The 20,310-nt window shown below is 44.4% G+C and overlaps 1 protein-coding gene and 1 pseudogene across 2 annotated transcripts; one reads left to right on the top strand and one right to left on the bottom strand.

The window, feature by feature from the left end:
* Nucleotides 1-228: 228 nt before the first annotated feature.
* Nucleotides 229-10,226, bottom strand: LOC123795543 (interferon-induced protein with tetratricopeptide repeats 2-like). 2 transcript variants are annotated; one of them, XM_087863155.1, is made up of 3 exons: nucleotides 10,157-10,196; nucleotides 8,421-8,582; nucleotides 229-3,924 (listed from the first exon to the last, which is right to left on the bottom strand). In XM_087863155.1, the coding sequence occupies exon 3, from the start codon at nucleotides 3,467-3,469 to the stop codon at nucleotides 2,402-2,404; it is 1,068 nt and encodes a 355-aa protein (XP_087719281.1). In that variant the 5' UTR covers nucleotides 3,470-3,924; nucleotides 8,421-8,582; nucleotides 10,157-10,196; the 3' UTR covers nucleotides 229-2,401. The 2 variants fall into 2 exon arrangements, with proteins under 2 accessions (XP_087719281.1, XP_045658320.2); XM_045802364.2 differs by lacking the exon at nucleotides 8,421-8,582 and having other exon boundaries at nucleotides 10,157-10,226.
* LOC123795508 (small ribosomal subunit protein eS25 pseudogene) lies at nucleotides 3,564-7,906 on the top strand (annotated as a pseudogene).
* Nucleotides 10,227-20,310: the final 10,084 nt, after the last annotated feature.

The following is a 20,310-nucleotide window of genomic DNA, read 5'->3' as shown; positions in this document are numbered from 1 at the left end:
TGATTATCACGGAAGCATTAGTAGGTAAAAGAGAGGTGAGAAAAGCCACATAAAGGTGCAGCAGAGGAAATGTGTGGAAATGCGTCTCTGCATGTGTACCGACTTCTGGTTCTCTTTGAACTTAGCAGCAGGAGCTTTTCCACTTCTCTCACCGGCTGCTCCGCCAGCTCTCTGGAAGCAAAGTCAGGGCTACTTCAGTTTCCAACCAGACCTGGCACATTCCTTTGTGTTCCTCTTGCACTTACTAAAGGGCCACAGGCAGAGAGCCCCATAACATGCAAGGCCAAGCAATTCCAGCTAAGATCGCCCCTTGATGTCAGGGCAGGGAAGCGTCACCATGAACTTTCTGGAATTTATGAACTGGGGGGAAGGTTAAAGTTTCATCCGTCTAATGACAGAGAGGGGGAAGTACTGCAACCCTGGGGTTGATGAAGTTCTTCCCTCTTCATCGGGAAATGAAACAACTGCATGGCGTGTGCTGTCAACAGAAGCACAATATTGCAGCATGAACTTAAAGAGTTGTGCCCTTCATCTTGGTGCATTCTCATTCATCATGGTCCCTGGTGTCTTATGGGAGCTCAAGAGAAGTTTGTTGCACAAAAAGTAAATTCCTGAACACAGATGGTGAGAGAGACAACAGAGTGGGACAGGTGGAGGAGAGTGGTCAGAGCAAAGGTCCAGGACATGGTTACACTTCCAAGGATCAGTTACAATGGACACCGTTATGGATCAGCGAAGAGAGTAGAGGACACGCTGTATGTGTTAGCGGAGGGGTGAGTGGATGGTGGGAGTAAAGATGAAGGCATGGAGGAAGACCTGGAAACCAGAGACTTGTGGATTATGTGCAGAGATCTTCAGATGTTGATGAGTGTGGCTTGAGCCCAGCGGGAACCAGTTGCAGAAAGGACACCAGTGGGGTGGTCACGGCACTCTGGAGTGACCATCTTTTCTTTTGAATTTGTTTTGTTGCATTCTTTATTTGACAATGTGATATATGCTCTGGGCATCACATTCAAAGTTAAAAAAATCTATACAGTTGAAATATATGTCTTCTTCCCATACAGACTCCCAGACAACCCGTTCCCTCTCTGGAGGTTACCCTAGAGGAAATATATCCTTTCCTATATATTCTATGCATAATGTGGTATTCTTTTTTTTCTTCCTCCTACCCTCCCTTCCTTCCTTTCAACAATGTTAGCACGCTGTATACACTCTTCTGCACTTTTATTTTTTTATTTTTTAATATATCTCAGAGATAGTGTTCTGTATTTTTACATTTAGAGCCACCTTATTATTTTTTACAACAGTTGCGTGCTGTTCTGTATATGAAAATTGAATTAATGAGTTCCCTAGTGATGAACATTTGAGTTGTTGTCAGTCCTTTGTTATTATAAACAAAGCTTCATGAGTATCTTTATACATGCCTTTGCATGCGTATCCAAATACAGGGTGGATTAATGAGTGAATTGCTGGGGTGAAGATTCACGAATGCTTAACTGCCATCCACAAATGCTCTCCATCTACACGACTTATAATCTCAATGGTGATGCATGATGGAGCCGGTTTACCCACATCCTTGCTAGTCCCCTTTTTTGAAAGGTGTTTCTTTGGTTGACCTAAGATGACCTCTCTTAATAGTGTTGGTTTGGTTTGCTCTTAATAAGAGCAGCTTTGACAATCATTTCCTGTGTTTAAGCCATTTTAATTTCCTGACCTTTGCCCATTTGTCCAAAGGAACTGTTTCAGCATTAAGGAATTCAATCCTTTACCCAGTAATGTACTGAAACAGTATTTTTAAGTCTGTCATTGATCTTTCGACTTTCTGGGGGTCCCTCTTCTATGAAACACGTTTTAATGTGGTGGAATTTCTTTACACTTTTGCCCTTTTGTGTTTTGTTTCATACTCACAACTTCCAGACCCTGTGATTTAAAAAACCCTCTCAAGAATTCCTGTAGAAATTTTGTAATTTCTATTTTTTAAATATTTCAATCTTTGGTGTGTATGGAATTCATTTGGGAGCACAAGGAGCATGGAAAGAGGACCAGGCCTCAGAGATGTTGTCTTCACTTGTGCCGTCAGCGATGTTGAGTGCCTACTGTATGCCAGGCCAAGTGCAAGGCGCTAGGGGAGAATTGGGTGGTGCAAACTGGAACTAAACCAGAGTCCCACGGGTCCCAAAGCAAGTGCGTGCCATCAAAAGAGCTTTTGCTCAAAATATCTATAGGGCAGAGGAAAAGTGATTCTGCATTTCCAGATCTGGCTGAGAGAATTTTGGGAACCCAGAAAAAGAGACAGCAAAATTAAAAGCCCAGCCATGTGGCCCAGCCCATGCGAGTTGCAGCTACTCTGTCTTACTGTGTTCCCATTTCCCTCCCCTTCGTGACCACCTGGCCAGGCCTCCTACCCCTGTCTCTTGCCCTCGCTCTGGCTCTTCTCTGTCTGAAGGCCCGAGGACTGGTTATGGGCTCGCCCTAGGCCCTTCTGCTCCTCTGGGTGGTGGGCCCCACCTGCGCCCTCTGTCATTTCCTCACTGCCTTTCTCAGCCCGAGGGCCAGAGGGGACAACTCCACCAGCCTCTGCGGGCGGACTGCCCCGTGGCTGCCCCTTTCTATTCAGCTCACGAATGAATCTGGAGAGTTGCCATCCCACAGCATCGGAGGCATTTTCAGAGAGTCGTTTGTGGGCAATTTTTCTTAGGTTGACGATCAGCTTTTCCTTCTCGGTCATCGTTCCATTGATGTTCAAGCCCTGCAGGCAGTGGCGGATGGCGGTGTCATCATGCAGCCGCTGGTACTCCTGGAAGTTTCTGTAGCACAGGTGGAGCTCTTGTCTCTCCGCTGGAGGCAGATCCTTCCGGAATTCTTTCTGGAAGTAATACCCCACCTCATCGTACTGGCCGGTGATGGCATAGAGGCAGGCGAGGTCTGAGCAGGCATGGGGAGGGTTCATATTCAGCTCAACAGCTCTCTTGAAGGGACCCACCATGTGTCTCGTCATCTCCTGCAGCTCTTCTTCATTCCCCTTCGTGGTGCACCTCCTTGACCTCTGTATTTGCCGGATTTTTGCTCTGTAGCAGCGTCCAATCTGCAGGTGTTGATAGACGTTGTTCGGTACCGATTCTAAAACCCTTTTTAAGTAATTCGATAACCGTGTTGAGAGTTTATTTCGGTAATATTTGGCCGCGCTGCAGAGTCCGTCCGTTGGGCACGGCGTTTTCTTCAAGGCCTCTTCGACTAGCTTATCTCCTTCGGCTTGTTTCTGGGCCTTCCGGAGAGTCAGAGCCAGGAGAGCGTGGTGGATATACTGGTTGTCAGGGCTCAGTTGGATGCCCGCCTCAGAAGGCGAACGTGCTCTCCGGTGGTGCTTTGTCACCCAGACGGTAGAGTGTGATGGCCAGTCCCAGGGAGAATTCTGGACTGGTGGGTTTCTTTTGCAAAGCCTTCTCAAAGCACTCCTTAGCCTGTTCATAATACTTTTGTCCCCATTTTAGAAGTGCCCGTCCCTTTTCACAGTCCATCTCGGGACATTCGATTCTATAGGCGCTTGCAAACTTCTTGCAAAGATGTCCTACCTTGTCAAGGCGAGCCTGCGCTTCTGGACGCCTGCCCGTGTGGCAATAGACCCAGGCGTAGTTTCCCCAGGTGACCAGACTTCAAATTTTGCCTTGGCAGTCCTGTCCATGCAGGTTAAACTCTTCTGCTTGCCGTAAGCATTCCAGAGCCGCCTTGTCCTGGCCTCGGAGGTGTTTAACATAGGCGAACAGATCGTACATGATTGCTTTGAATTCTTTGTTTAGAAATTGTACCCGGTCACGCACTCTGTTCTCCAAGTCATCTAAGGATCTTTCTTCATCATACAAATTCCAGGTAAAATGGCATTTCAATTGTAATAAGTTATTTCCCAGGGAGTGTTTGATGATTTCACTGTAGGGGAAGAAAAGCAGACATTTGGGGATGTGAGTGAGCAGACGGACCAAATAAGAGGTTTAGGGCATGGCCACTTGACCACTTCTGAGAAGAAGGCCAAAACAGTGCTGGCACTCTGATCCAGAATTGTGATCGTTTCTAAGCTACCCAGTCTGTGGAATTTTGAAATAGCTCCCCGAATGGATGGAGATGATGGGATGGCCCAGAAAGAAGGGGGAGTGGAGGAAATTTATTACCCAGGGACACTGCAATTCCACTTTTGCCTCCAGGACCTCTGCAGTTTCAACAGCAATGCAAGGAAATTTCTCTGTGAAATTCGGCAAATGGTGCCATCATACTATTTAGTGAGGTTGGTTTTTTTGTTTCTTCTCTCAAGCACGGAAGCCAGGGTGTGAGCCTGGACTTGTGATCCACCCGAATATTTAGGGAAACTCAGAGGAAATGCTGGGCTTAAGACACCAAGAGATGAGAAGGGAATCGTTTGGGGCTGGGTGTGAATAGCTATCCCTGGGGGGTCCTTTCCTAGGGCTGGAGTGTGCACAGAGTGTTAGTTTATTCAGGTCGGCCCAAACAGGCTGTGGTCCATCTGATGTTGGGCCAACAAGTGTAGCCCCGTCTGTCACCATCTCTTCCTTTGCTGAGCTGGCTCTTCGGGCAGATTCACGAACTAGAACAACTCGAATACTCTGCACCCTCTACCTGGTGCCGGGATGGATGCTGTGGTCCACCACCCTTCTGACGGGCTCAGTGGTCACAAAGACAGTCGTCAGGTTCCTGACAGAGACAGAGAGACATCTGGAGCAGAAGAGAAACAGGACACAAAGAGCCCACATGCAAACGCTAGTCACAAAACTCAAAGGACAAACTACGAAACAGAAATTAAAAGACTATAAGCATGACAAGAGGTATCCCGTTTAATACCTAAGTGGCTCTTCTAGTATTTGCATTTCAGAAGATACTAATAGGAGCAGGTAGCTCAAAATTTACCAACACACATATGAAAAAAAATGGTCACTAATCAAAGAAATGCAAATTAAATCAACAGTATTTCAATGCCATTTAAAACTTCGGTTACAGAAAAAGATTTTTAAAAATCACAGCTGGGCACTTCTACTTACATGTGAGGGTTTGGATATTTTGACATAGAACTTGCATACGAGGAGCTCTTGACATAAAAATTTGAATGTTAAGACTGTATAGAAAACCAGACATTCAGTCAAAGGTTGTGATGGCCTATGGTTGTGTCAACTCGGCTAGGCTGTCGTGCCCAGTTACTCGATCAAACATGAACCTAAATGTTGCTGTGAAGGTATTTTGTAGATGTGATTAAAGTCCACAATCATTTAATTTTAAGTAAGAAAGATTATTTTACGGAACCTGGGTGGGCCTGGTTTAATCAGTCGAAAGGTTCAGAGCTAGCGCTGAGGTTCCCTGATGAAGAAATACTGCCAGTGGATAGCCACTGGCGCCCATGCCCTGGAGTCCCCGTCACCTTCCCTGATGGTTTGCCCTGTGGGGTTGGACTTGACTATCCAGTCCTCGTCCTCACATAGGCCAATTCCTTGCTTCAAGTCTCTTTCTGTATGTCTCCTGCTGCCTCTGCTTCTCTGGCCACACCCTGACTGCCACACAAGTTTGTGAACAAGGGATGTTCATCGCAGGATTAGTTACAACTGCTTAACACTTTAAACTAGGTGATGGTGGGAAAAGGAAATATTTAAAGGTATCATGAGGCGACCCATTGAACACGTGAGACTCTTTTAGCCCCCTCCTCAAATCCTACTAAGGTGACATGGTTTATGAAGGCTTCTAACCATAAAGGAAAGAGAACACAAAGACGGCAGAATCTTGGAACCCTGACACAGCTAGACAAGTGGGGATTGGTTTCACTAAACGTGGGAAAGCTAACTCTGCCAGCAGGGGGGAACCCCTGGATAATGCAGAATTTCCCAAAGCCTCAGAGGTTAGCAGCACAAGGTGCTGCAGAAATGTGTGTGTGTGTGTGTGTCGGTGTGTGTGTGTGTGTGTGTGTGTGTGTGTCAGTGTGTGTGTGTAGGGGTGAACTGAGGTCCCTGGGCTCTCCAGCAATGGAAAACCACCAGAGGCCAAACAGGAAGCTCCAGGCACGTCCTTTATTGGGGCTCATGCCAGATCACAAGGCAAACAGCACAAAGGAAAGGGTCCTCCACGCTGGCTCCCGGAATGAAGGCTAGGGGAAGATTTTAAAGAGACTGAGGTGGGAAAGAAGTGATGTCTAAGCATATAGGCGAGGGAGGGAGACAGGAAGTTGCGTGCTCAGGTGCTATGGACCCAACCTGCACCGCATGTCTCATTAGCACGTTGGAGCTCCGCCCTTGGGCGTGATTTCTAGTATAAAGAGGGAGAAAGTCTGTCAAAGGTCAGCGCTGGGGTTCACCTTGCAGGAGACTGGTTTGGTTCTGTCTTCGCCAGTCTTCATGGTGGAGCCCCCGCTTTGGTAAGCCTCCTGCCCCGGTGTTCCTGCAAGGTGTGCTGCTCGGGGACTTGGTTTCAGCTGTCAGGGAACACTGGGGTTCCAGTCAAGATGGAGGGGACCGGAGTCCAGTCCCAGCTCTGTCTCAATGGGAAGGCTGATGAAAAGTTAGCTTAAGAAGAAGCTGTACCCCTACACTCTGCCTCTGGTCCTTGCAATGCCCACCCCCCCAACGTAGCAGAGGTTGTACGTGTCTTCTGTACAGAGGATAAAACAGAGGGTCTTGGACAGTGGTTATAGGCACAGCTGGACACCTCGGGTACTATACAGCAAACAAGAGAGTTAAATAATTGTTTGCGTGTGGAATTTTGAGACCACATCTTCCCGAGTCACATGAGGCAGCCTGGCTTATTTCTTCCGGGCAAGGGTTGAGTAGCCTGTTATGGAGGAAGTCGAGGAAGTCCAGGACACCGACATCAGGGGGTCCTCATCAGAGGGAACAGTGAGGTCACCATAAAAGGAAGCCCCTCGCAGGTGCTCCAGGCTCCCCGTTGGCTTTTTAGCATTGCTCTCTCAATCATGAACGGGTGTCAGAGGACCCTAATGTTTTAGGAAAGGCCTCTCACCTGCAGGACAGTGGCCCAAACAAACGTGCTAAAAGTGTCCTGAAGGGAGCAGAATACTTAAAACAACATGAATAAGAACAAATAAAGGGCCATTGATAAATTGAGATACGGGAGAAAACGCTGCATTCATGGAATAAAAGCAAATGCTTTGAAAAAAAAAAAGCCCAAACATTTAAAGAACGTGGAAGAAGTCTTAGAAATTAAAACAATTAAATTAAGTGAAAAACTCAGAAGATTAAGATTGAAAGGAAAAGTGGTAAAAAAAAAATCTTTTAAATAGTAGAACAACCAGATAAAAAGAGGACAGGTATGATATATAACACAGGAAAATTAGAAAGACAGTCTTGGAGGGCCGACATCTGAATAATTTGAGTTCTAGAGGGGACAAGGGAAATGAAAGGAAGAAAGAACATTCTAGAAGAATGCAATAAAATTTCCCTGAACCGAAAGTTGTAAGTTTCCACATGGTAAAAATAAACTTTAGCCCCTTTGGTCGGACATCTTAGTGAGGCTGCAGGGGGAGCAGTGGCTCCCTGAGCTTTGCGATGAGCCGCCCAAGGACGAGAAGAAGAAAGATGCCGGGAAGTTGGCCAGGAAAGACAAAGATCCAGGGCACAGATGTGGGGGCAAGGCCAGAAACAAGTGGCCCAAAGGCAAAGGGAACAAGCTCAATAACCCAGTGTTGCTTGGCAAAGCGACATATGCCAGGTCTGTGCTCAAGTTCCTAACTGTAAGCGTAGACCCGCGGTCATCTCTGAGACTCAGGGCTCTCTGGCTAGGATGGCCCTTCGGGAGCTGCTTAGTCCGACTTACTAAACTGGTCTCAAAGCACAGAGCTCAAGTCACTGACGCCAGAAACACCGAGGGTGGAGGGGTCCCAGGTGCTGGTGAAGATGCTTGAACACATCCTACCGAATGCACGTTTTGGAGAATAAAACTTTATTAAATAAAACAACAGCAACAACAACAACAACCCTTTACCAAGTACTTGATGGTAAGCTTTTAGAACACTGGTGATGGACAGAATTCTACAGTTCCGGGGGGCAAAGGCTGTATAGACACAACAAGAGTCCAAATGCTGTTGAACATGTCCAGAACGCCGTGAAAAGCTGGAAGACAATGGAGAAATGCCTTCCAAAAACTGTAGGAAAATAATTTTAAATTTAGAATTCTAAGCATAGCCACGTAATCATTTAAATGTGAGGAAGCATGAAGACCCTTTCACACACGTAAGTAACAAATTTACGTGTCAGACACTTGCTCAGGAAGCTGAGAGGAAAGGCCCCCCTCAAAATTAGAAGTAAACCCAGGTAGTAAATAAAGAAATGGGATTTAGGAATCACAGGACGAGGTGCAAGAGAAGGTCTTACATAAGATACGGGAGAGAAGGAAATCCTCCATTCTTCCCCACCCACCTGGAGAGCAGCCAGTGTGGACAGGAGTAGGTCAAAGGTCCTGTGAGTGATCGCCACGGAGATGTGACAATGGCAGCTCGCCTCAGGTTTTAAAATAGGGAAAGGAAGTTTGTTCCATTAGAATAGAGGTCAGGGCTGAGATGGTGGTAAGTACTTAGAAACCTGAGAAAAAGAAACAAAGAACAAAACCACTTTTGTTTGTTTGTTTCCTTTAACTTCAGAAAAAATGAAACAAAATAGGGGAAAAGAAAGGTCATGGTTGAACAAGACAGGGCTCAGCTGTGAATAGGGTTTGTGTGGTTGTAATAATCCAAATACTGAATATTGATCCAACCAAAGTCACAAAGAGATGTTGGGAGGAGAGGGTGTAGGAGAGGAGGGGTGTGTGTGTGTGTGTGTGTGTGTGTGTGTGTGTGTTGGCGAGGGGGTTCAATGGTGGAAAACAAATCGATAATGGCTAAAATTTAAAAATCAAGAACTTCCAATATAAGCATATTATTTAAGTATATGGCTATAAATAGCACAATAGTCACTAAAAGAATGACTGGTTCCTCTGGGTAATGGGAAATATGGTGGGGGGTGGGGGCTGCTGTTTCTCGGACCTTGTAGATCATGTTGACTATTTAAATGGTATGAATGCATAAATTTGATTATAAAGTAAGGAATCGGGAAGGAAGGAGGGAAGGAAGGAGGAATGGAAAGGGGGAAGGAGGGAAGGAGGAAAGAACAAAGGGAAAGAAGGAAGGAAGAAGTCATAATACATCCATATTTTGCAGCATTATCGAAGCCCTTGATACTCATGATATTGAAAAATTTTACTGATAACAAAATATAATGTTAAGTAAAAAGATAAGATGAAACTGTATGGAATCTATACCCTTAACTTTGAAAAGATTTCCCCCAAAATCTATTTAATAAAATATCTATATCTACATCTATGTCAAATGTTGAAATAGTTTATTTCTGGTTGGTTATATAAGAGACGATTGAATTTTCCCCCTTAGACTAGCTGGCATTTTTCCCAAGTTCTTTAGTGTGCTCATAGTATCTTTATCCTGAAAAAAGTCCTTCATGATTCTAGTTGTTTTTTGTTTGTTTGTTTTTCAAAGATCACTGAGGATTAAAAACAAAACAGAAAAGGAAAGTGTGGGTACCGGGACTGATGGAGCCCAATTTCTCTGCAGGATCTGGGGAACCTCAGAGATGTGAATTCTGGTTTAGTGCTCGACTGCGTTTCTTTGGAAAAGAATTAGTTAAATCCAGTTCATCCTTTATTAGGGCATCCAATGCTGAGCTTATAAAGAGTACGATGCTCTTAAAAATTATAATTAAATAACCCCAAGCTCCTGACTTTTCCTTTCAAATGAAAAACAGAAAAACAAAAGCTTGTAAGAATATTTCTGCCGGGTTGGCATCCTTAACTGATGAAAATTTGCCTGCAACAGAATGAAATAAATTTGCCCTTCCCCCCACGTCTCCTGTTCCTTTTCTTCCCTGCTCCAGCCTCTGGCCACTTCCTGGCTAGGATTTCTAAAAGTTTCCACTGGGGACAGCCTGTGTGCATCTGAAAAGTGCTGCAAAATTTAAAATGCCTGCAACAATTATGATCTAGACTTAAGGTATATTAAATACTTAAGCCGATGCTGAAATCTGGCACTTAAGAAAAATTTGTATTGAGATTTTTCAAAGACACTAGACACAATTTCAAGAGATCAATGCAAGAAAAAACCTTTTACCTCATGGTCGTAGGCTGAGTGCTGCCCAGCGGTCCTGCAGTGTACTGGCAAACGCTGACTTGCTGCTCAGAAATCTTCCTGAGCTGGAAACCGCCTTGGGCCCCTGGCCAACCTAGTAGTCTTCAAGCCCACGTGATCAATTAACTAAACCTTCCCATATTCATACATCATGCATCTTTTTTTTTAATTTTAAAAATTTAAATTTAGTAGGATTTATTAGTAACACAATTACACAGAATAAAGTTCAGGAATTCACCAATGATGGTCACCAAGATGTGCTTCTTTGTGGCTTTTTAAACAGTATTTCTCATGATTCAAATTTATTCAGAGTATAGGTGAATCTCATACATAGCTTCACAATATGGATGTTACAGGTCTTCCATCAGTAAAATTAATGAAAACATATCTTTCATGAAAGGCACAGGAAGAATCTAAACTAACACATTTAAGAAAGTGTGATAACTTTGAATTTCTTTACAAAGAAGAAAAACGAATCCCCAAAATAGAACAGGTGAAAATGTAGTCTGTGGTTACCCCCCCCCCCCACATACACATACACGTCAAGAAATATACTTCAACAAAATGATAGCACTTCATAGAGCAGAGCACTTCTGCACCTCACCAGACTCTCCTGCGCCACCTGCTGGGCACTAAGGAACCAGATCGGGACACAACTTCTGAGCACCAAGGTAACATCCACGGCAGGTGCTGTGGACGAATCTCCAAGGACGAGAACCACAGCACTGCTGACGAGGGGTGCCTTCGTCTGTACTTGCACGTGTGAGTGGAAATGTCTCCTGGCAAGTGCAACTGACTTTCAGCTATGCTGGTCTCCTGCTGGGGGAAAAGGAGACCTGACCAAGGAGAGCTTTGCTCTTTCTGATTGGGAACTCAGCTGGGACAAAATGTTTTGGAGGAAGCATACGTGAAGATGTTCAAGGTGGAGGAAAATTTACCGGAGGGAGGACCCGACATGTAGCAGTCAGAGAACTAGAAATCCAAGTGACCACTGCACCCGTGTGGCTTGAGGAAACCGTGGCCGCGGTCAGACCACTAGCTGATACTGATGGCGAAACTTTGCTCAGGGCTTCAAAGGACTCAGGTGATTTACTCCATTTGACCCCCTTGGGAGAGATGGCCATTTATCAGAGGAGTAAGAGAAGACTCAGCCTGCTTATGGAACATGCCCAGGGAGGCAAGTCTGGGTCTGCTGACTCAAGGACCCCACTTGTTTAATTGTGGAGCATATGGGCACGGAGTCTCTTGATCTAAAGGTCTGAACTACATAGTTCATTGATACACTGCTGGCAGGAATGTGAGTTGGTGCAGCCATTATGGAAAACAGTATGAAGCTTCCTCAAAAAATTAAAAATCGGGGGCGCCTGGGTGGCTTATCTATCTATCTATCTATCTATCTATCTATCTATCTATCTATCATCTATCATCTATCTACTCATCTCTCTTTCTCTGTCAGTCTGTCTGAGAATCTTTTGCTCAGACTCAAGATAATTCTTCCAGTCGGTTACTGGCCATCTTCATCTGGGATAATCATAAGTTAGGAGCTAGTGAACTACAGCCTGTGGGCCAAATCCATTCCTCTGCCTATTTTTGTATAGCCCTCAAGTTAAGAATGCTTTTAAAAAATTCTTTTAGGTGCGCCTGGGTGGCTCAGTTGTTAAGCATCTGTCTTCAGCTCAGGTCATGATCCCAGGGTCCTGGGATCGAACCCTACCTTGGGCTCCCTGCTCAGCAGGAAGCCTGCTTCTCCCTCTCCCACTCCCCCTGCTTGTGTTCCCTCTCTCGCTGTCTCTCTCTCTGTCAAATAAATAAATAAAATCTTTTAAAAAATGTTTTAGAGTTGTAAACACACACACACACACACATACACACACACACTCAGAAAAACGTGACAGAGACCACCGTATGTGGCCTGCAAAGGCTAGAATATCTACTCTCTGGCCCCCTGCAGAGAAAAAGTTGCTGACCCCTATCATAAGTGAATTTAGTAAGTCTAAAATGGAATTTATCTTTCTCTACAAAACTCCTCTTCTTCTAGTCCCTATAGTCATGAAAGGCCCCATAATTTACCCCATTATGCTGCCTCATGGATTAGTAAAGACCTGCGGGAATGTTTTATATTTACTGCCTGCCATGTCCAGATTTGTGTAGGGGAGAGTTGCCACCATTAGAACATGCCTTTCTCAATGGGATGCCTTCTTCCGTCTTCTCCGTCCTCATCAGGGAGCCCCAAGGCAGCTGGCGCTCCTGGTACGTCGGGCACGGCCTTGTCTTCAGAGTTCACTTCATGTGGCTTAAAGCTGCTATTTTGGAGATGTACCAACTGTTTCCTTATAGGAGTTCACTCCTTTCTTAATTCTCTCTGGAAGTAGCCTCTTGCTTTTCCACACTCCTCTGTCTCCATGTACGTGTGAGCCAGATGGCGGCAGGCAGCAGATAGTCCCACTGGACTCAGTAGCTGCCTTTAGAGAATTTAAACCACTGTGGAAAACAACAGGGAGTTTCCTTAAAAAGATAAAAATAAAACTACCATGTGATCCAACAATTCCACTTCCAGGTATATATCTGAAGGAAAGGAAGCTACTACGTTGAAGAGAGATCTACACCCATCGTTCACTGAAGCATTATCGACGGTAGCCAAGATATGGAAGCAACCTAGGAGTCCATCAATGGATGAATAAGAAAAAAAATGTGGTGTATATAGATGTGTATGTATGTGATGGAATATTATTCAGCCACGAAAAAGGAAATGTTACCATTTGTGGCAACATGGATGGGCCTTGAGGGCATTATGCTAAGCGAACTAAGAGAAAGACATACTGTATGACCTCACTTAGACGTGAACTCTAAAAATACCCCAAACTCATAGAATAAGAGATCAAATTTGTGGTTGGCAGAGAGGCAGGGGTCTTGGGGAGTTGGGTGAAGGTGGTCATATGTACGAGCTTCTGGTTATAAGATAAATGCGCACTGGGGATGTAATGTACCACATGACCACAGTCACCAACGCAGTCTGGTACCTTTGAAAGTTGCTAAGAGAGTAGATCCTTAAAGTTCTCATCACAAGGGAAAAAATTTTTTTTTGTAACAAAAACTTTTGTGGGGTGATGGATGTTAACTAAACGTTGTGATAACCATTTCACAAGATATAGGAGTGTCAAGTCATTACGCTATATCCCTTAGACAGTGTTGTCAATTATATCTCAATAAAAATGGAAGAAAGAAATAACAATAAAGGTACCTTACTGAAAAAAAATTGATAGCACATCTTAGAGCCTGTACAACTTATTCATTCCCATATGCTTTTGCATTTTGAATGTGTTTGGCTTTTTCCCCAGCGTAGTTTCAGATCTGGAGAACCAGGTAGGCTGTTTTTGGTCAGAATCCATAAATCTTTTATAAGTAATTCAGAGCTTTTTCCAGATTTCCTGTTCTGTGTCAAGCTTTGCCCACACTATAACGTATGGAGTTTGTATCAAGGCCTCTATTAATGACCTTCCTACTTCTTCTTCATGCTTCTTCTGAAGTTTCAAGGCCAAATAATTTAAGGCATTGTTGGTTAAGATTCAGCTCAGAGACCTTTCTCAGGAAATGGAGGGATTTCTCTGTTGGTTGCCTCTACCATTCCTTGTGGTTTGGCTAGAATTTCTGGTCTCCAACTTGGGGTCATGGCAGGACCTTGGTTTTTTCCCAGTGCATTTGGAAATCTGAAATCCTTCCTGAAGATGGGAGCCTCCTTCATGCTCATTCTGCCCTGGATTCCACCACCTGCCACTCAGAGAGAAAGTTAATCCCAGTTGCTTTTCCAGAACTGTCCTTTAACTTCATGGCTGCCCGGAGCCTCCCTGTACCCTACATCCATCCTCTTCTAAGGAATAGTCCCTTTTGATTATTCACTGGAGATTAAACTCTCGCTGAGCTAAGCAGAAGGGAGGAAAGTGGGGTATGTCACAGAAAGGAGAAGGTGGGTTTCTGTTCATCCCTAAAACCTGGGGTCTCAGATGATCAGATCACACCAAACAGAATCTTGTGACCGGTGAGCTTTGAACAATTCTCACCTCCCTTTTTTCTTAAACTGTTCTGCTTCTAGTAATGCAGCCGAAAGTGGCAGCTATTTTTCTGGAGCATATCATCTTGGTACCAACTGATCTTTCACACAAGCCACGTTCTTAAGTTATTTTATATGAGCTTCTGTAAAGCATGTGTTGACAAAAATCTCTCTCATTCGGTTTCCATTATGTATTCTTTTAGAATATATTTTATTTTTTATAATATACTTTTAATTTATTTAGAGCATATTTGTATATTCTCTTAAATGATATTATATATGAAATTTAAAGTTAGGATTATTTTATATTATAGAACATAAATATGTATGTGTAAATACACTATTATTATAGCAATATTTAAATATAGCATAAACATAAGGCAATAAAACTATATCAATATATTGCACAGTATTTATATTATTATCATAGTATATTTTCTATATAATGTGTAAAAATAATATATTCTATCGCATAATATATCATGTTCTATTATATATCTATATAATTTGTGTATGTGTAGCAGTAATATATATTCTATGTGCTTCTATTATTACTTTTTTTAACCTAAACTTGACTTTATATTTTTCACAATTCGATTATATTTTGTGAGACTTCTTGCTTTTTCAAAGCACAAAAGCCTATTTGGAGCCTGTCTTCATAATTGTATTTTTTGGGCTTAATATTCCAAACTAACATAATTGTCTAGTCCTCTAGCTCTGAAGTAAAATAGGGCAACACTCTAGCTGTGTGTCCTTGGGAGAGTTACTCAATTTGTCTCTGCCTCAGATTTTTGTCATATTCATTTTTATCAGGATTAAATGAAATAAACCAAGGATGGCACGCTGTTAAGTGTGAATTACATTTTATTACTGATGTCCATTCTGTGGGCCTCCTCCCCACCTGTCTGATACAGGGCAGCGGAGAGAAACTGATCCCTTACGTCTTGTTTATAGACCTTCTGGACACAGTGACAAATCCTGGGTCAGTCCAGCGTGGCCTCTCTTGCCTGTCAGAAGTTTTATATAAGGAGAGCACAAGTCTCGTCCCCTCTTCTTTCTCTTCCAGCCTAGATAGGACAGCGTGGAAACTGAGAAAATAAAACCAGCCTCGTTATACTGCCCGGGAAAGAAACTCCGGAAATTACCTTGGTAAGAATCACTCTTTCTCCTGCTGTCACCCTCTTGCTGGTCTCCCTGCGACTCTTGGTCCTGAGTCAAGAGATTCACGCAAAGACTTATTCCGAGTGAGGAGAGGGGGACTGAAGGAAAGAGGCAGGATTGGATGACAGGTCCTTGAAACGTCAGTGTGCTATGTCCTGCCCCCACGTGTGTGCAGCACTCTGTTGAAGTGAGCTTTGTAACTCAGCTGAGACTGGAACCCTTAAAAACAAAACAAAGCAACAAGTTGGGGGGGGAGCATGCTCCCATGCGGAGAGTGGGAAGGGGCTGTTGTTTGTGTAAAAACAACCGTAGGGTAAAAGAGGTTCAACCTTCCTCTGGATGAAAGAAGGCACCGCTGCTCCCACCCCAGTCCCAGCCCTAAATCCGATCACGGGCAGCAGAGCGTGTTCTGAATGATTTCCGCCATTTACAAATAATCACCAGTAATTGATCAACAATGGTTCCCTCTGTTGTGTCTGCACTTTTCTCAACAGCTGAGGGTAAATTCAGGAAAACTGAACTCGGAATACATATTCTGTCTGTCCGTCCGTCCGTCCGTCCATCCATCCATCCATTTCTATTCGTTCACTAACTCAGTCGATATTTATGGAATTGCAACCATGTGTGGAAGACTGTTCTATCCTTCTAATATTTGAATACAATACAAATCAAAGCAAAGACAGCTAACAATTATTGATCCTTAGCCATGGGCTAGGAATTATTTTAGTTGTTCTGCATATACCATTGTGTTTTCTCTCTGAAACAGCTTTGTCATGTATACTGTGATTATCCCCTTTGTAGAGATCAGGAAAGGGACTGAAAGGGATTAGATACTTCGCACAAGACCGCATACTAGCAAGTGGTGGAGCTTTGCTTCAGCCCTGGTGGTCTGGCTCTGGAACCAGAAGGAGGGGGAGAGGAGGTGAGTGAGGACCTATGGAATAAAATTTAAGGAGGCACTTGCTCTCGGGGGCTATAAAGGCTGCCCCTGCACTTGCATGACTTGAGTGTGTTTCCTTAAATGATGTGCCCTAGGAGCCCCACTCCCCTCCTCCTGCCTTGTCTGAGCCCATCCAGCACCTCCGTTGTCAAAAACTGCCCTTTACAGATTAACATTCTCTCCACACTTACGCTCTGGGGTAGAAAGGTCACACTCTGATCTGAGCTGGCAGTGCCGTGCGTCCCACAAACCCTCTAGTCCGGCGTTGAAGATGATATAGAAACAAACGAAATCATAACAGAACCTTCGGACCATGCAGTTAGAGTTTATTTTTAATTTTTTATTTAAATTCAATTTAATGAACATATACTGTATTATTAGTTAGTGATTCATTAGTTGCATATAACACCCAGTGCTCCTCACATCACGTGCCCTCCTTAATGCCCATCATCCAGGTACCCCATGCCCCCCCACCTCCCTTTCAGCGACCCTCAGTTTGTTCCCTAGAGTTTAGAGTCTCTTATGGTTTGTCTCCCTCCTTGTTTTCATCTTATTTTACATTTCCTTCCCTTTCCTTATGTTCACCTGGGGAAACGCATGAGTGAAATCATAAGGTATCTGTCTTTCTCTGACTGACTTATTTTGCTTAGCATGATACCCTCTAGTTCCATTTGTCTTTCTAACACACAGAAAGCAGAATACCAGTGTACTTTAAAAAATCCATTCATTTTGGGACTCCTGGGTGGCTCAGTGTGTTAAGCATCTGCCCCCGGCTCAGGTCATGATCTTAGGGTCCTGGGAACCAGCTGCTTCAGGCTCCCTGCTCAGTGGGGAGCCTGCTTCTCCCTCTCCCTCTGCCTGCCACTCCCCACCACTCATACTCTCTCTCAAATAAATAAAAATAAAACCTAAAGAAAAAAAATCCATTCATTTCAAGCTTAGTCTGTCCTGACCACGCATAAAATTTCAAAGATTTCCCTTCACAAGCCTTCTACAACTTTCTTTTGCATAAAAGATTTTGTCCCAAGCTATTTCTTTCCAAACAACCAGTCTCATTTAGGATAAAATTACTTTCTTTTACCTTCAACAAAAATGTATTCCCATTCCTTATGCCTTTCTTACACCTACAGAGTTGCTTCCCTAATTCCCATCAGTCTTAATTACATTTAGCAGAATTTTAACTCTTAGAAACCCTAGTCTCCAGTGAAAACTAAGTAGTAACCAGTTGTGAATTGTCACACCAGAATTCTTTAGATGGCAGATTTATGAATCAGCTAAGCACAAAGCATGTTTTCCCACAGACCCAAATATCCTTAGTTTCTTTGCAATAAGTCAAAAGCATAAATCTACATCTAATAATCATTGCTTTAGCACTTTATCATATTTGGAAAAGACTAGATAACCAATGAATTCAATCCAATCTATCATCCAAGCAAAACTTTAAAGGTTCAGGTTACCAAAGACTTTGAGAGCTATCTTAACAATTACCCATGAAAACTTTGGGACGGACAAAATTAACCATCATCTTAAGTCATCTTTTTTGCTGACAAATTGCAGCAGAGATCACACGCGCTTATTCGACATTTAGCAAACCTTGGTAGAATAAAAGTTTCATGTTCAGTGCTGGTAACTCTAAAGACATGTCCATTTTAATTAAACCAACAAACTTAAATTAATTTCGATACCGAATTATGTTCCACCTGGGTCCACTTACAAGTCAAACAATTTGTTCCGCATTGTCAATTCTTACCTGGGACACTGGCGGGGAAATCTAAAGTGGGGGGTGTATGCAGGCTGCACCCAGGTTGGTGCAGAAATGGGAGAAGGAGGAGGGGAGGCAAAAGAGGCAGAGTGCTGCTGCCAGAAGGTGGAGAAAGAGGGTTCCTCGTTCTAAACCTCATAGGCTCAGACTGATGAACAGGGGCCATGTTTTTTCCTGCCAATGCGGAAAGTGCGGTCTGTACCCAGCCAGAGAAGACAGGGAACTTCCCTGAAACAAAGGGAGTTTCAGCAGCTGCTTGGGAACATTCCTTAAAGTCCCCGTCCCGAGGGAGATGAAACATAGTTGGCTCCAGTTACAGCCATTAACCCGGGAAAAGAGGGAGAAGCCCCCACATCTATTAGGAGGAGGAACGGAGAGAGAGAGTCACAGTCCCCTTAGGGATGGCCTGTGTTTCCTCCAGCAATCTGGATTCTAGGAGGAGGAGGCCTATTTAGATAAGTATCACCCTATATGTCAGAAGGTAGTTTACTAGCCTGGTTACTGACCAAACACGTTTGGCAAGAGGTCCTTGGCTCCGGGTCCTGGTCTAGAGCCCCGAAGGCCTGGACCTCGGGTACCTTCACCATTTGCCCTGTTTCATGCGGGAGCGATCTAACGGGTAGACCCTAATGCGGCCATGCAGTGTTACAGGGGCTCAGTCCTTTCCCAAGTTTTGCGATCTGAATTGTCTCCAGTGGGTTCCAAGAGGCCAAAAGGCATTCCAAGAGCATGTCCTTGGGAACTGAAGAGAAAGTCCCTTACCCAAATCCCCCCCACTCCCAGGTGGGTCCCACGCAGAATATGTCACAGGTTCCAGGTGTCAAAAGCCACCAGAGGCATCCCTCAAATGAGAAATCGCTACTGACCACCATTGTGCCTCAGCATAAAAGCCCCAGGGATGGATGCTAGTGTCCCCCTGCTTCCCCACTGCATCCTAAGGCTACAGATATGGGTGCCTGGCGTATGGCCCGAAATACCGAGCCGTGCTGTCCCATGCCCAGAAGGCTGCGTTATTGCCCTGCTGTGAAGGTTGTGCTGCAAAGAACCCGCTGTTTTTAACCCAAGGAAAACACTAGAAAAGTTTTTATAAGGGGAAATTACCCAATTTTGTAGCTTAAGTGGTTAGTAGAGGATATTGACAGAAAACAGTGAAGATTGAAATCCATCATGGTCTAAGTGACATTCTACCACATGTAGTCCTTACAGCCAACTTCCCTAGGAAACTGTCCCCGGTTGGGTTTTAATTCCTTCGGGTACTGGTTTCGGCTGGCTCCCAATGGAGGTCGTATGGTCAGAAGCAGCTAGACCGGAGATGTGAAGGGGATCACATTAGATCAATCAGGAGGAAACCTCACAGGGGAGTCTTAAGATTGGCAGCTGTCCTGTGACTTAGGTGGCCGTCCCGTGCCCAACAGACAACTTCATAGAAGGACAGGAATAAAGAGAGGGCATCAAGTTTCTGGATGTTATTACCATTCCAGCCAGGGTACTAACTGCCAGCCAAACATATACATCATGTAATATATAATATAATATCATATATATATGTGGGAAGAAAAGTCAAAAGAAAAAAAATTAAATTTCCTTACTGCCTACAGCCCACTGACAAGTCCTTGAAACAGGCAGAGTGACCTTCCTCTAGGGACTCAGCTGCCTCCATGTTGACACTTTGCTGAGGGTCATAACGTCCCGTGATGGAAACCGAAACTACACCCCAGGCAATAACGACTGCCCAGAGGAAGCTTCCCGTGGCCCAGAGCACCCCGCCCCATGTGAGCTCAAACCCGGACTCACGCCTGCGCCGATGGACCGTGGGGTGACCCACAGGCACCTCTCCCTCATTACAACACAAAATCTCCCCCCAGGGAGGAGCCCGAGCCTATTTACAGAACATGCAAGTGTGCACATGCCTTAGGGCACCTGCTCAGCCTCATCCCTGCCCCTACATCCGAGGACCAGGCTCCTTCGTCCGAGTACTCATCCCAACCTTAAATACAAGGAACGCACCGCCCTTGCCCGGGGGCCCAGCTTTGGAGGTTATTCCCCGAGATTTCCTTAATTTGCTAAATAAAGTTTCCTTTGTGCGACAACCTGGCTGCTGTAGTTTCTATCCGACTCACCAGGCAGCGAGCTCACGTTAGTTGGGTTACACTTGTTTTGACTTAGATATGAAATTAACATCTCTTCACAAAAACATCCCTTCCCACAATACATCAAATGCCCCG

The sequence above is a fragment of the Ursus americanus genome, chromosome 6, assembly GCF_024610735.1.
Source record: "Ursus americanus isolate L20-20 chromosome 6, mUrsAme1.1.p, whole genome shotgun sequence".
In the NCBI taxonomy this organism is placed as follows: Eukaryota; Metazoa; Chordata; class Mammalia; order Carnivora; family Ursidae; genus Ursus; species Ursus americanus.
Note: the sequence above shows the minus strand (reverse complement) of the source record. Positions and strands in the feature narration are given on the sequence as shown.

What these genes read in the sequence shown, in the direction of transcription:
- LOC123795543 (XM_045802364.2), bottom strand. Translation starts at nt 3,469, where the DNA reads ATGAACAGGCTAAGGAGTGCTTTGAGAAGGCTTTGCAAAAGAAACCCA.